Source organism: Copadichromis virginalis, linkage group LG12, assembly GCF_057382275.1.
Source record: "Copadichromis virginalis isolate Kocher_CV1m ecotype Utaka linkage group LG12, C_Virginalis_male_GT1.1, whole genome shotgun sequence".
NCBI classification, from domain to species: Eukaryota; Metazoa; Chordata; class Actinopteri; order Cichliformes; family Cichlidae; genus Copadichromis; species Copadichromis virginalis.
The window spans coordinates 25,069,228-25,083,044 of record NC_140629.1 but is presented as its reverse complement, the minus strand read 5'-3'; the positions used below and the strand labels follow the sequence as shown (position 1 = coordinate 25,083,044).

Below are 13,817 nucleotides of genomic sequence, written 5' to 3'. Positions count from 1 at the left end.
ATATATACAAAAATGTCATTTTTATACTGGATATGGCAGAAATACATACCTGTATATACACTTTGCCAAAACAAAATCAGTCTGGAGTTTAAGTGACGCATCATAAGCATCGCTCTCAGATACAGAATATATGGAGCAGGTGATTAAAGCCTCCCACAGAGTCACTGATATCAGTAAGATGAGATGTCTGCGAAGAACCCAAAGGATACTAAAAGACAGTTCTCACCCCAGCTGCAGCCTGTTCACCCTGCTGCCATCTGGCAAGTGATACAGAAGTATCTGAAACCGCTAAACTCCAGACAGTTTCTCCTCTCAGGCTCTGAAAGTACTGAGCTCACCCTGTACACTTCACAAGTAATGGCTTTATTACTTTATCACTTGTCTGTTTATTCACTCATATTTAGTTTTCTGGAGGCATGCAGGGGCTTCATTGCAATTTCATTATGCAGCCTTGTGTTACACAATTAAAATGAGGCTTGAATCTCAAACTCCTCTGTATTAGCTCATTTGTATTAGCTCACTGATTGTTACAGCTGTAATCGCAACTAGAGAAACAACAGTCTTCAGAGAATTTCTCAAACATGTCACCAGCTCAAAATCATATTCCTGAGCAAACCTCACTAAATAGCTAACTGATCATCTGCAAGGGAACGGCTTATTCTGAGTTTCACTCAGGATTTAGAGTGTCACAGAAACAGCACTCGTGGGTGTTGCTAACAACCTTCCTATGGTCTGTGACAGTGGATTCATTTCTGTAGACCAGAGTGCAGCATTTGAATCATATCTATCTGTCAGACTCCAACCTACTCATGTAAATGCGGAGTCGTCTTCAAACATTAGGGTTAATTATGGAGTTCCACAGGGCTCTGTGCTTGGACCAAGTCTATTTACATGATACTTATTTCCTTTAAGCAGAATTATTATAAAATATTCATTCATTTCATTTCATTCTCTCCCACAGAGATTCTTTTCCTCTCTTTTCTTTCCTTCACCCCAAATGGTTGTGACAGGGGGGTAAGGGAGATTTTCCTTCTCACCATCTCCACGTGCTTTTTAATTGGAGGTCATCTGATTTCTCTATTTTTGTCTTGTTATTTAGTTTGTTTGATATTGTAGGTTCTGTAGCCTGCGATATAAAGCACACTGAGGCAATAGTTGTGAGTTGGGGATATATAAATACAATGAATTTAATTAAATGAGGAAATCTTTTCCCTTTTTTTTTGGCTGATCCTTAAGGGGTCACCACAGCAAATCGTCCATCTCACCCTATCCCTAGCACCCTCCTCACACCAACCCTCTCCATCTACTCCTTCAATACATCCACAAACCTCCTCTGTGGTCTTCCTCTTTACCTCCTTCCTATGTACCCATGTGTAACTCTGCACCTTAAAGCAAGAGATGGAGAAAAATACATTTGCAAACACTTCAAAGTTAAGCAGTTAATAAGAATGTGTTGGTGGAAATAAGGGCATGTCACTATTTTAACAGAGATATGAACAGTTTCATCCTTTGAATAGGCGTTTTATTATAGTTTAGTGAGAAAGAATGACACAATTTTGAAAGCTGGTAGGGAGCCTGAATTTTAGTAAAAGACAGTTCAGCATGGTAGATTCTCATCATCTTCATTCGTGAGACTTCATGGGCATTCCTCTGACTCAGTACACCCCCTCCCTGCTGAGCTGACAATTCCTTTTCTAGAAACTCTGGCTTTTATCCACACAGCCTTAGTACAAACTTAACATCCTCATATCAGCCTTTCACCTTTTTTCCCCTGCACCCTTTTCAAACTCTTCCTTGTTGGACACAGAGCCACTTCTAGTGGGGCTGAGCGACGTAAACACCAGTACAGTGATAAGCCTCGACTTGTTCCGTGCACTTCGACCCAGAAACATCTAAACTGTATATTTCACAATTATCATCAATGAGGTATGTTAGCGTTCCTGCAGAAGGAAAAGAAGGTTACCTGAGCTTTGCATAACTGAGGCTGGAATGGAAGATGTGCGTAAAACCAAATAGATTTTCCAGCTACAGTTACACCTCACACTAAATAAAAACATGTGTCCACTTTCACCTCATGATACCTTTGCTAATTTTAGAAAGGTAATTCTGGGCGTGGTTGTGAAAATGCAAAACAGCAAAGTTCAATTGCACTTCTCAGAAAGAATGGCTGTAAATACTTCCTCAGAAAATTGATTTACCTGTTTATTTGTCTCCATTTCTCTTTTCAAGAGGTTTTTTTTTTTGTGTGTGGCTAGATCTGTTACACAAGAGTGACATGATTTCAGATGGCTACATGCTATAACCACTTATTAAGGAAGGCTGGTTGAAAAAGTCCCTGAAGGTTGCGAAATCCATTTTTATAGACCACAAAATGGTTGCAGGTCGTAAAAGAGATTCATACATATCTAACCAGACGCACTCAGTCCAGCCTCTGCGGCCTGGCGCACACACACACCTACAGTGATCGTGACTCATTAAGAAAGTCCCACTCTCTGCTTTACAGGAGATCCTGGCAGTGACTCATCACAGAACATTCAGGACGGGTTTCACATTTTGGGGATGAACGCTGCCGGCTCTACATGTGGAGGAAGCAAGGAATAAATGTGTATTCGTGAAGGTATCTGTCCGTTTGTGTGTGAGGAAGCTGCATCATCTGGCTGTTACATGACAGTTCTTTACATTTCACCCTTTCACTTTGTTAAACTGAAACGGGAGTAGCTATGATCACTCGGGAGATTAAACCAAGGCAGCGCATGTGGTGAATGTGGATTTTGTATCAATTAAGAAATCTAAAGTCATACTTTTAGCTGAGTGATGCCTTGAGTTTCTCCCAAATTCACCCATAAACCAAAAGTATAAGAACATCAGTAATTAACTGGCAGGACTGCAGTGTAGGCACCAGATTTTCTAAATAAAACCACCGAAGTTCATCCCGATATAAGACATCTATCGTCCCATAACGATATAAATCACAAATTTTTTACATTTTCTGTAAATTCTGTGAAAATCGGGCAGCTCGACCCGCATGAAGTGTTTCCAGCTGGGCTTCGTGTACCTGGAGTCGAGTGTTTTAACAGATGCATGAAACGATACATTTTTAGACATAAGTTGTAAAGGCCGCTGTTTTCTTTGTGAGTATTTATTACACAGCGGTGCTGCGGGGAAAAGCCTGTTCTAACGTTTGAGTCTAAGGTTTATTTTTTAGCATCTGGCGGCTCTTTTTTGCTTCTCATCCATAAATACTCGGCATAATCTTTCACGTGATTCAGTTTATTTTGAAAAGTCTCAACAGGATCTTGAGCTTTATTGTGAAAAGTTTATGTGGAACAAACAAGCGGACACCTGATGGTTTTACCGTCATTGTTGCTAATGACAACGCATAAAAACAGGCGCTTGTCCATCCTTAGTGTGGTTATATTAAATATAAAAGAAAGAGAGAACTTTAAGAAATTAATATAGCCACTACAGTGACCATCAAAAAGATGAAACAATATTACTGTAAACAGTTTATTTTGCGACACCACGAAACAAACAATAGCGTAAAATGAAACGATAGACGTTTTTATATGTTATCCGATATATAGCGTTATATCGAACAGCCCTAGTCCAGATCCATCCACTCGTTGTTGTCGACTGATATCATACCACACTTGAAGTTAATCCATTCATTTGTGTGAAGCCTTTTTTTTTCTAAAATAAGAAAACCTCTGGCTCCTGGTGAAATGTTGATGTAATCCTGGAGGGTAATGTGCAAAGTAAATGACATTGCCACCAGTGGAGCCATAACACAGCATGGCTGAACACCAATCATATCATCTTGGGTCTTTAAATAATTCATTAGATTTTTCTTGTTGATTCTTGTGGAGCATCAAGGGCCTCGCTGATGTGTTTTTGATGCTTTGAGCCTCACAGAGTTAATATACAACGCAGCACATCGGGTGTTGGATACAGAGACAATACTTGTTACTGGGTCCTAATGACTGTAGTCTAGAGAAGAATAAACACTCCAAGGTTCTCTGCACACCAGTCAGCTGCTGTTTTTAATTGCTTCATGCACAAAGTATTGAACAAGCAAGTCATAAATTAGCTTGTTTTTACTTGGGGGCATTTCTTGGAAGCAACTCACGAACAACATGAGCAACCACATCTCAGGGGTCCTCTTTGCTTCACCCAACTCAAAGATCTGCTCAGTGACTATAGAGCAAAAGCAGTGGGAACACTGACTCAATCAGCTGTTGCCTTTTTGCGCTCTTCCACCATTAGCCACAACATTAAAACCGCAGACAAGTCAAGTAACATTGCCTTATTAGAATGCAGAGTTCACTTAAGACACATAAAACCCACCTAAACATTGTTGGAGGTCAAGCACAACACGCATTGTCCTCCTGGGAGAGGCTGCTGTCAATGTGTCAATGCCACAGCGCAAAGAATCTAACCAGAGCCAGGTGCATCAATCCGGCCACCAAACTGCTCAACTCCCAATCCAGTCAGGCATTTATGGGAGACAAGTCTCATCCTGAAAGGATTTTCTCCAGCTTTCCTAATCCAGAAACCACATGACACCCCCAGAGGTCCCTTGTGCCTGACCCAGTAAGTCACAATAGGGGTCTCACACTGTGTTAGGCAGCTGGTTTTAATGTTGTGGCTGACTGGTGTATAGCTATTAAAACAAAGAGAGAAAAACCAGGAAATAAAGACATTTGGACAAGACGACAAGTGCAACATGGGTTTATTGTCAAACTGGTTATTAAGACATGAACTCAATTAATGCCATATCAAATCTTAAACTCCGCTGTAGTAAAGTGCAGATTCACATCAAGTTGCCCTGGGTGTCCTCAATACATTTGCTATGTCTGCTTTTTTTCTTTTTAAACTGTAATATGAAATCCTAAGAATTATGAAAAGCCCTTTTTTAAAATTTCCAACCCACACATCTAAAGCTAATGTGCAAATGAGATAATTCACAAAGCTTTCCTATTCTGTATGTAGAGGCATCCTCCCACTCGTGTCTTCAACTCCTCACACAGCTGGATGACAGCTGTATAAGACAAACAGATCTACCCTTGCTCTGCTCTAGTTTGGAGTGTAGGTGTTGTCATGAAAGGTCTTCTGCAGTGATTGGTTGGTTGATATGTTGCTGCACGCGAACAGTGGGACAATGTTTACCCAAACGTTTTTTTGGGGGGGGGATAAAAATTATTAAAGAACGACAGTATTTAAAGGTCGGCCATGTATGAATGTTAAAGAGGTCACTTCTGTGTACGAGCCTGCACTCGCCAGCGGTTGTGAACTGTTAGTTTGGCCGCTGTGGTTTCTACTGGCAGTCACGTGCATTGTGGAATCTCCATGAGCGCCACTTCACCAAAATTCCCATTGTCAACAATTTGTGTAAAGTCAAACAAAAAACAAAAGCAAAAAACCCACTCTGCTTACAAGGAACGCACCGTGGGGGGGCACTCGCATTTCTTTCACACACACGCACTCACGCAAAAAAAAACAAAAAACAGTTGCTCAAATTCATTCACTCGTCTTACAACAATCAGTACAATGTTTTTTTGCACCCCTCTCCCCCTCCTTTTTGAGTGAAGTAGGTGGATACTGAAGAAAACGGCAGCAATGAGGTAAACACAAAAACTCATGAGAGATATTGCACAGACAAGTGCCGGCACAGAATACAACAGTCTCTCTTTCCAACAGCCTAGCCTGTGCATAGAAAGAATAAAGCACTTATGGTGTTTGCACGCATTAAACCCTTCTTGTAAAGCTTTGTTGTACACTTAAGTGGGAACGACAAATGAGTCTCGAATCCACAGCACTTGGCAGATGTCCAGATTTGCATGACCAAAAACTAGGTGTATTTGTAAAAGTACAAAAGAACTAAAACAAACAAAAAAAAAAAAAATTCTAATGACTGAGGAAGGGTCCATGACTGTTGGCAAACCAAAAATATTTTTTAAAAATAATAATAACAACCTGAACTCCCAGTATATGTAGAAATGCCTTGAGACTGAGAAGACGTGAGCAGGCAATGTTGAGACTGGGTTGCAGCCAGCATGGAGAAAAATCTCTCAAGTTTCATTTAATAAATAGAAGTCGATGAATATGCAAAAAAAAAAAAACAAACAAAAAAAAAAAAAAAAACCCTCAAGCAAAAATACATAAACCCCTTTGCTCAGTTCATCCAGAGATGCAGCTGTTTGTGTCAATGTTGCAATCCACTCCTGATGCATCCCCAAAAAAATTGGGCCAGTTAATCCAAATCATTTTAAGTCCATCCTGGTTAGTTGAGGACTTTTTGTGTGCACTTAATTCTTCCAACAAGTCCATACTCTCCATGTAGTTTGAATTTGCAAACCTAACCCACATAATTGTCTCTGTTTTTCAAGCACCCTGTGGGTGAGGCGTTGAGATTATGTTGCTCCTTTTCACACTTTTCCCCGTGCACCCATCCATTCTTCTCCACTCCTTCACAATCATTATCTGTGGAGCAAGACGAAGGCCTCCAGTTTCTCTGGGATGTTTCCCCGGTAGTCGAGGCCGTGCTTGATGATAGCCCTGGCGGCTAGGCACTGCAGAGTGGTGTGGTTAATGGGCTGGATGACATTCCTGGCCAGCTCCTTCTCATCCAGGAGGTCGCAGGCCGTTTGCTGGAAGGCGTTGGTGCTGTCGAAGTGAGTCCCGCAGGAAATGAGCAGGTTCATGATGTCAGGGTGACCGTTGGATGCCGCTATGTGGAGGGGGCTGGTGGATACAAAGATAATAGATCTGTAAGAGGATTATCCTGTACAACATACAAGCACACATGTCTTCTTATCCACTTTCTGCCATTTTCCCCCAGAACAAATCTAGGTGAAAACTAAAAGCTGGAGAGTGTGGGTGAAACAGAAGCGCGATATTTAAAAACAGACCTGTTGTCATCGTCATCTCGACTGTTGACATCTGCCCCACACTCAAGTAGGATTGAAGCGACCGTGAGGGAAGGGAACTTGCAGACGGGATAACGGCCCACGCAGGTAGTGTTGCGGTCGACTGCCAAGTGCAGTGGGCTGAAGCCATTCTTACCACATGGGTGGAGCTTCAGGAATCTAGAGATGCAACAGTGTCAGAATGAAAGGCAAAGAATTATGAATATGAACAATAAGTTTGATTAAACTAATGTTTTTTTTTTTTAAATCAACATTACTGACAGAATTGCAAAAAGCCTGTGGCAAAGGTCAATTAACATCCTGCCGGTTTGCTAAAAAAACGGTTGTATATGTGACTGAAAGGAACATTAACAAAAATCACTGTCACAGGAAACTTTTAGACCCTTCCAACTGCCATATTGTGTACAGAGACATATGTGACCTTTATAAACAACACTGAGGAGATTTTCAATAGGAACACACCTATAGATGGTCTCCTTCTTGAAATGGTCCTGCTCTGCAGTACATGGCACCTTCTCTAAAAGACAAATGAGGTGGAGAATAATTGAGAGGGCCTTGCTGAGCTGAGCAGGGTCAGGAGGCATTGGTCCACTTTGTTTAATGGCTCGTTCAATCTCCATCACACTCTTGGACAGTATCCCCATCAAGTCCTCAAACGACACCGATGTCCCCAAGAGCCCCTTGGCCCTGTCCTGCAGCATGAAGGAGAAGAGCTCAGCGAATGACAGCAGGCTGGAGGAAGTCATGGGACTGAGGGGGTCCAGGTTGCTTTGTTGCATGTCCAGCGCGTACTTCCACAGATTTATGCAGCGTTCGAAGTTTCCAGAGTCAGCATAGACGGCACCACGGTAACGGATGTAGTAGGAAGTGTCTGGGTGTTGTGGACCGAGGATTCGCTCTCGGATGAGCAGAGCCTGCATGCGCATCTCATCTGGGTCAGAAATAAGTCCATCCAGCTCTTCTGCGTTTGTTACCTAGAAAGCAGATTTAAAAAGTAGCAGAGTGACTTGTGACTTCAGCACCAAGACGCATATCGATATATGGGTCTTGGATTTAATCTATATAGCTAATTAACAAAGTTTTAGGCTACATCTCCAATACTAAAGACCAGAGTGTAACATTAAAGGTTTTCCCCAGAAAAATGAAAACATTTACTTTTTCCATCTTGATATCAAAATGTGACATCATGTGAAAAGAAAACCTATTTCAAGAGCTTTAAACACATTGCAAGCCCACTTTAAGGTGGTGCTGGGTAAATGCACTCACCTCTCTAGCATAATCGTATGCCATGATCAGCTGCTTGGGTTCCGGCTTCTGGATGATGTTGTTACTGTCCATGTACCTCAGATCCATGGCTCTTTTCCAGTATTTTAAAGCTCCAAGCAGATCTCTTTTTTTGTCTACAAACGTAGCTCCCAAGAGCTCCAGGGCATCAATGCGCTCTGTGTGCCTCGTCTGCAGAGACAAAATATGTGATTTATGTGATCCTCACACAACTCTACACAAACAAACTTTAACTGTAGGTGACAGGAAGCCTGACCTGCTGATGCGTAGTCAGGTAGTCTACAATATTAGTATGGCCTGTAACACTGGCAGAAAGTAAGGGTGTCATGCCGTAGCCATCCTGCTCCATGGTTGCGCCATACTGCAGTAACATCCGCATGATCTCCAGGCTGCCTGACTCCGCACAGTCGTGAAGCGCCGTGTTGCCTGTGAACAAAGAAGACGCATGTTGTGCAGTGAGTTAAACATAAGACCTAGATTAGCTCACAGAAGACTAGCAGGAATTCAGTTTGCAAATCCATGACTACATCCATCCTATTACCTTGATATAGACTTAAGGAATTTCTCTCTCCATGTTATCATAAGCTGGTAATTAAAAAAAAAAAAACATTTAAAAGGCTCAATGACTGATGCTAAAGTTCTTATGGATGCTACCACTTTACATTTATTTATTCCATAAGATGAGTCATATTCACTTTTTTTAGCGGTTTCATCAGTTTTAGAACAGAAAAAGAGAATCAACTTCTACAAAGGATTTGAGCAAACAGACACACATCACATGAAGTATTTTTCAGCACAACACGGACAAAGAAAAACAACAACAACAAACAAACCAAAAAAAACCATGCAACACAATAAAAAACTAACAAAAAAACAAATAAGCAGTTCAAAAGACAAAGACAAATATGAATGTCTAACTAGGAAGAGCACAAAATGCATTCTTTAAAAGTTTAATCCATTTAATTTAGTTTCCTTTTAATTGATAATGTTCCATTCCAGGGATACCAGAGATCTAGTTTAATCCAGTTTAGCAACAAAAATAAGACATCTCTCCACCTTGGGGGTTTCCCAGGAATTTACCAAACTCAAAACAAGGAAGTACTCCCAATCACACTTCTGTTTAACTCCATTCACTACTGAGACTAAATACAACTATTAAGAGTCAATAAGAAGAAGACAATTAGTCACCAAGCTTCGAGTACCTTGGTGTTATTGTGGTGCTGAATTTCAGAGAAGCTGTTCTGATAACAGTTTCTTACAACTGCAAACTTACAGAGTGAAAATGCCTGAAGCGCGCTTAAATTAGCATATCAGACCACCGTATGGACCTATGTGGTTCACCATTAAGGAAAACACAGGGCCAGACATTTGTACAACAGAAAAGTCTGAGAAACTCCACTGGTTCTTTGGACTGCAGGACGTAAAGGTGAGTCAAGGGCAGATAACTTCCATCATGAATTGTAAGAATATTTAGGGATGACCACAAACTTCCAATGCCACATTCCTCAGATAAAAGGGAGAAATTGCACTTTGTAAGGTGAGCTAAGCTATTGTTAAAAAGAAAAAAGGGAGAACCTATTACAAACAATTACAGTGAAAAATGAAGTTCCACCAGCAGTGTTTTCAGTCTTGACTTGTTTGCCTTCGTTGGAGGGTATGTCACATTGTCAGTGAAACCGTGCAAGAGTCACACAGTGGTATTGTAGCCAAGGAAAAAAACAACAACAAAAAAACAATAAAACAAACCCACAATTTGAAAGTACAAAAAATAACATTCAAGATCACTCATGGAGCAGAAGCAGGACCATTTCCACCACTGCTACATTTACTCAAGTCTGGCATGTTAAAAGTAGGTCACTCAGTCCTGAAAAATCAGGTTCAGTTTTCCCCAAAGAGGAAGGGATCTACAGACACACACACGTGCTTACTGAACTTTGAGTCCCATAAAGATAAGTAAATCCCTTTGAGGAAATTCAACACATGCCATGACTGGGAATTATAAACACTTCAAGCTCACCCCCCTTTTTTTTTCTTCTGGTTAACAGTGCGTTTGTTTTTCTTTCTGCTCTCTGAGGCTACTCCACACTCAGTCAGATGAGACCAAACAGGGTTAGTTTGGGATCAACCAGCAGTTATATTCTTTGGTTTCTGCAAACATAACATTTCTGGACAGAAAACTGCAGCAGCAGCAGCAGCGCTACAGTTTCCCCCCTCAGTTAAATATGTACAAGCAAAACTGGGTAAACAACAAGAAAGCCATGTTTATACTAAAAAATGGTTTAAACTGACGTTTGATTATATAATCAGTGTTTTAATGTGGTTTGGATAAATAACACTGATTGGAAAAACTTCAAGAAATGATTTAAGATTTGTTTGTCTGCATTAATCGATTCAAGATGACACCTCACCAAACAGGTTATTTACTGAAAGTCTTTCATGAACTGAAAAGTGATGACTTTTCTGAGAAGGAAGTGAGCAGGGCACAACTTCTGAAGCAGTCTAGTCATCTGTGATTATTTTGTCAGGACTGTTTTTCTCCTCTAACTTGCTCACTTTCCTGCCTAAACATAAGCTTTATTCTTTTTGAAAAGTTTCCAGTCATATCTAATAATAGAGATTTACCCTCTTATGTCAATACAGCTGTTTTGTGAAAAGCAGTGTAGAGAGGGTGGTTTGTGCCCTGCTCTTGAGTTTAGTGCTAGTCACAGGAAATTAAGTATAAGCTTCAACTATATAGTTCTGATCACACAAGAGCTAAAAGTAGGGACTTTAATGTGCCAATCTAGGTAGGTATCCAAAGGTCTGTGGTTGTAATTCACTGTAAAACCGTGAATTCAAGCCTACCAAAGCAGCCGTTTCCATAGAAAGAGAAAATAATGAACATCCTGAGCAGTTAAGTGCTTTTATTTTTAACCACATGTATAAAAGACAATGATCTTAAAGACAAATTCTTATTGTTCCTGTATTTAGAAAACACCATCCAAAGTATGAGCTTCCAGACACACCCTGACACACACGCACGCATCCAGGCTGACGTAGCTAGCTTGCAACTTTCCACTGTGAAACCAGAAGTTCATGATTTGCTGTTGAGTCATTTCATACAGGAAAAAAAGCAATTGCAAATTAGTTAATTTTGTCATCCGATAACAAACCCTATATTTGGATGCATGCGTGTCACGTGCATTTTGCCCATTTGTTGCTCGATTTTCTCAAACTATCTGCTATCGGCTCAAAAAAAAAAAAAAAGGAAAAAGAAAATAGGGCTTATCATCCATGTAGTCAACATTTTACTGTGGAAAGCTTTTTACAGACTCACCTTTGATGCTTTTCCTGTTGACATCTGCCCCTTTCTCCAACAGGTACTGCGCTATCTCCTTGTGCCCCTTGTAGCATGAAATCATGAGACAAGTATGGCCGTGTCTGTTGGCTACTTCCAGGTCAGCATTGTGCTCCACCAGGTATTTCACAATATCCAGGTGGCCGTCAAAGCAGGCCGCCCTCAGGGGCGTTGAGTTGGTCAGCGTTGTGCTGTTGACAGAAGCTCCGTGACCCAGCAGGGACTGGACTACCTTCAGATGTCCCGCTGCCGAGGCAGCCCAGAGAGGGGGCGCCCCCTCGATAGTCTCCCCGTCAAAGTTCACCGATCCACCGACCTCGACAGGAGCACTGCAGCACTCCAGCAGATACTCCACCAGGTCCAAGTGGCCGTACCGGGCAGCCATCAGGAGCGGGGTGGCCCCGTTTGTCTTCTCGCCCATTAACTTGGTCACCTCGTGCCCATCTTTGTTCTCCAGCAGCTTCTGAAGCAGCCGGAGCTTACCATCTCTGGCTGCGTTAAACACCGCGGTCTTTAAATCCATCCCCGAGACTTAAATTCACGGTTTAATGGTAGTTAAAAAAATGGCAGCGCTGTCTGTCAAACAATGGGGTCGACGACCCGTGGATGTGTAAGGTCGCTGTGGACAGGTGAAGCTTGGCAGCCTTTGTTTATAACAAGCTTCGACTTTCTAGCTAACTGTTAAACCAATGCGCTACCTTTTCTTGTTGTTGGGGATTAAAATCCGCAAATAGTTCATGACTTTCTAAATCTCCAGCTTTAAAAAGTTGACACCACTTAAATCTTAATCTATATTACTAACTCAGACGTTTTTAGCCCAGTTAGCAAAAGTGGCTAGTCAACTTCCTCGATCCGTTTAGCTAACCGACTAGCTCCGCTTAGCCGAACCACTCTTCACCGCTGCTCATCCACTGAGATGTCCGCTCCACTCGAGAAGCCCTTCTTCCTTAGATCTGTCCCCTTCGCTGGTCATTGTTCCCCAGCATAACGTTACTCCTCAGTGGGTTATTTATATTTGCTTTCCAAGGGCCGAAGCGTAGAAATCCACCCCCACCCGTTTACGCTGCTGCTGCTTATGCTAGCTTAGCCAGGAAAAACGACGTTCAGTCAAACAAGCGAGGGGATATCCCCCACTAACCGTGCCGCGTTTCTCTCTCACAGACACACCTCGTCCCCTTCCAAAAACCAACAGGCGTTACCACAAAAACGGCAGGTTACCAGTCGTCCACACAGCCGCTCAACAAGCTGGCAGGTCCGCCAAAGGAAAAGAAGGTAAACAGGGGAGGCTAACTAACCACCCACGGCTCAACCGGATGATCACGACTCGGTTTGTGTCAAATCACAAACCCGACGCAGTCTTTTTTTTTTTTCTCCAGTGGAGCACATGATTGACAGATGGACAGCCAATCAGAGAGCTGGAAGCCCTGTTACGCAGACAACAACAAAGAGTTAAAAGAGAGTGTTTTTCAAGCACCAATGAATTTTCTTACTACCATAGAAAGAGAAACAGAGGCACAGGAAAGACTCAAATACTGCACTGATAGCTGAGGAAGACACACGGTAATGCACATCCTCAGCAGCTTCCAGAGGCAGTTTGAAATTAAAGAGACAGCATGAAAAATGATTAAAAAAAATTATATTAATGACTATACTTATTTATTTATGTATGAAGTTATTCATTCAGTCTGATCTTTTATTTTTCCTTTAACTTATTTGTTAGGGTTAGATCAACTATTGCAATAAAAACGCGGGACTCACAGTCATTTGGAGATTCCAGTCCCACTAACATCTGCATCAATACCCTGTAATACATTAATCATATATTGTATGCTTTATTTATTTAGTTTGCAAATTATTGTTTTTTGTTAATAACTGTAATATGCTTGGTCAGGACAGTGAGACAGGTTGATGAGGCCAGACAGGATTCTTTGTTGACACTGATGTTTGCAGATGACATTGTGATCTGTAGAAAACAGTAGACAGTAGAAAACAGGTGAAAGAGAGGTTGGAGAGGGGGGAGTTATCACCTTTTTTCAAGCATTTGTCTTAGGTGAATGTAACTGACATGTATAGATAAACCACAAGGCATATAAATATACAATCATACTGAAAGTAAAGTTAAGTCACGTTTTCCTATATGGATATATATTTAATAGAATAAAATCTTGTATAACAATTTTTCACCATAAACTTAATGGGGATAGGTGTCTGATGAGTGTAGTAGCATATAGTTATTTTTGTACACATACCAAGGTCTTGTAATCATATGT

The 13,817-nt window shown here is 41.3% G+C and overlaps 1 protein-coding gene across 1 annotated transcript; it reads right to left on the bottom strand.

Moving 5' to 3' along the window:
* Positions 1-4,712: 4,712 nt before the first annotated feature.
* fem1c (fem-1 homolog c) lies at positions 4,713-12,922 on the bottom strand. The gene is made up of 6 exons (XM_085475632.1): positions 11,527-12,922; positions 8,467-8,636; positions 8,193-8,381; positions 7,389-7,900; positions 6,909-7,085; positions 4,713-6,741 (listed from the first exon to the last, which is right to left on the bottom strand). The coding sequence occupies exons 1-6, from the start codon at positions 12,068-12,070 to the stop codon at positions 6,477-6,479; spliced, it is 1,857 nt and encodes a 618-aa protein (XP_085331758.1). The 5' UTR covers positions 12,071-12,922; the 3' UTR covers positions 4,713-6,476.
* Between the last annotated feature and the right edge of the window lie 895 nt (positions 12,923-13,817).

Excerpts from the sequence above, each read along its gene's own strand:
- fem1c (XM_085475632.1), bottom strand. The coding sequence starts at position 12,070 with ATGGATTTAAAGACCGCGGTGTTTAACGCAGCCAGAGATGGTAAGCTC. Across the intron at positions 8,637-11,526 it reads CAACAGGAAAAGCATCAAAG|GCAACACGGCGCTTCACGAC; the intron begins GTGAGTCTGTAA and ends CTTTGTTCACAG. Across the intron at positions 8,382-8,466 it reads ACCTGACTACGCATCAGCAG|ACGAGGCACACAGAGCGCAT; the intron begins GTCAGGCTTCCT and ends TTGTCTCTGCAG.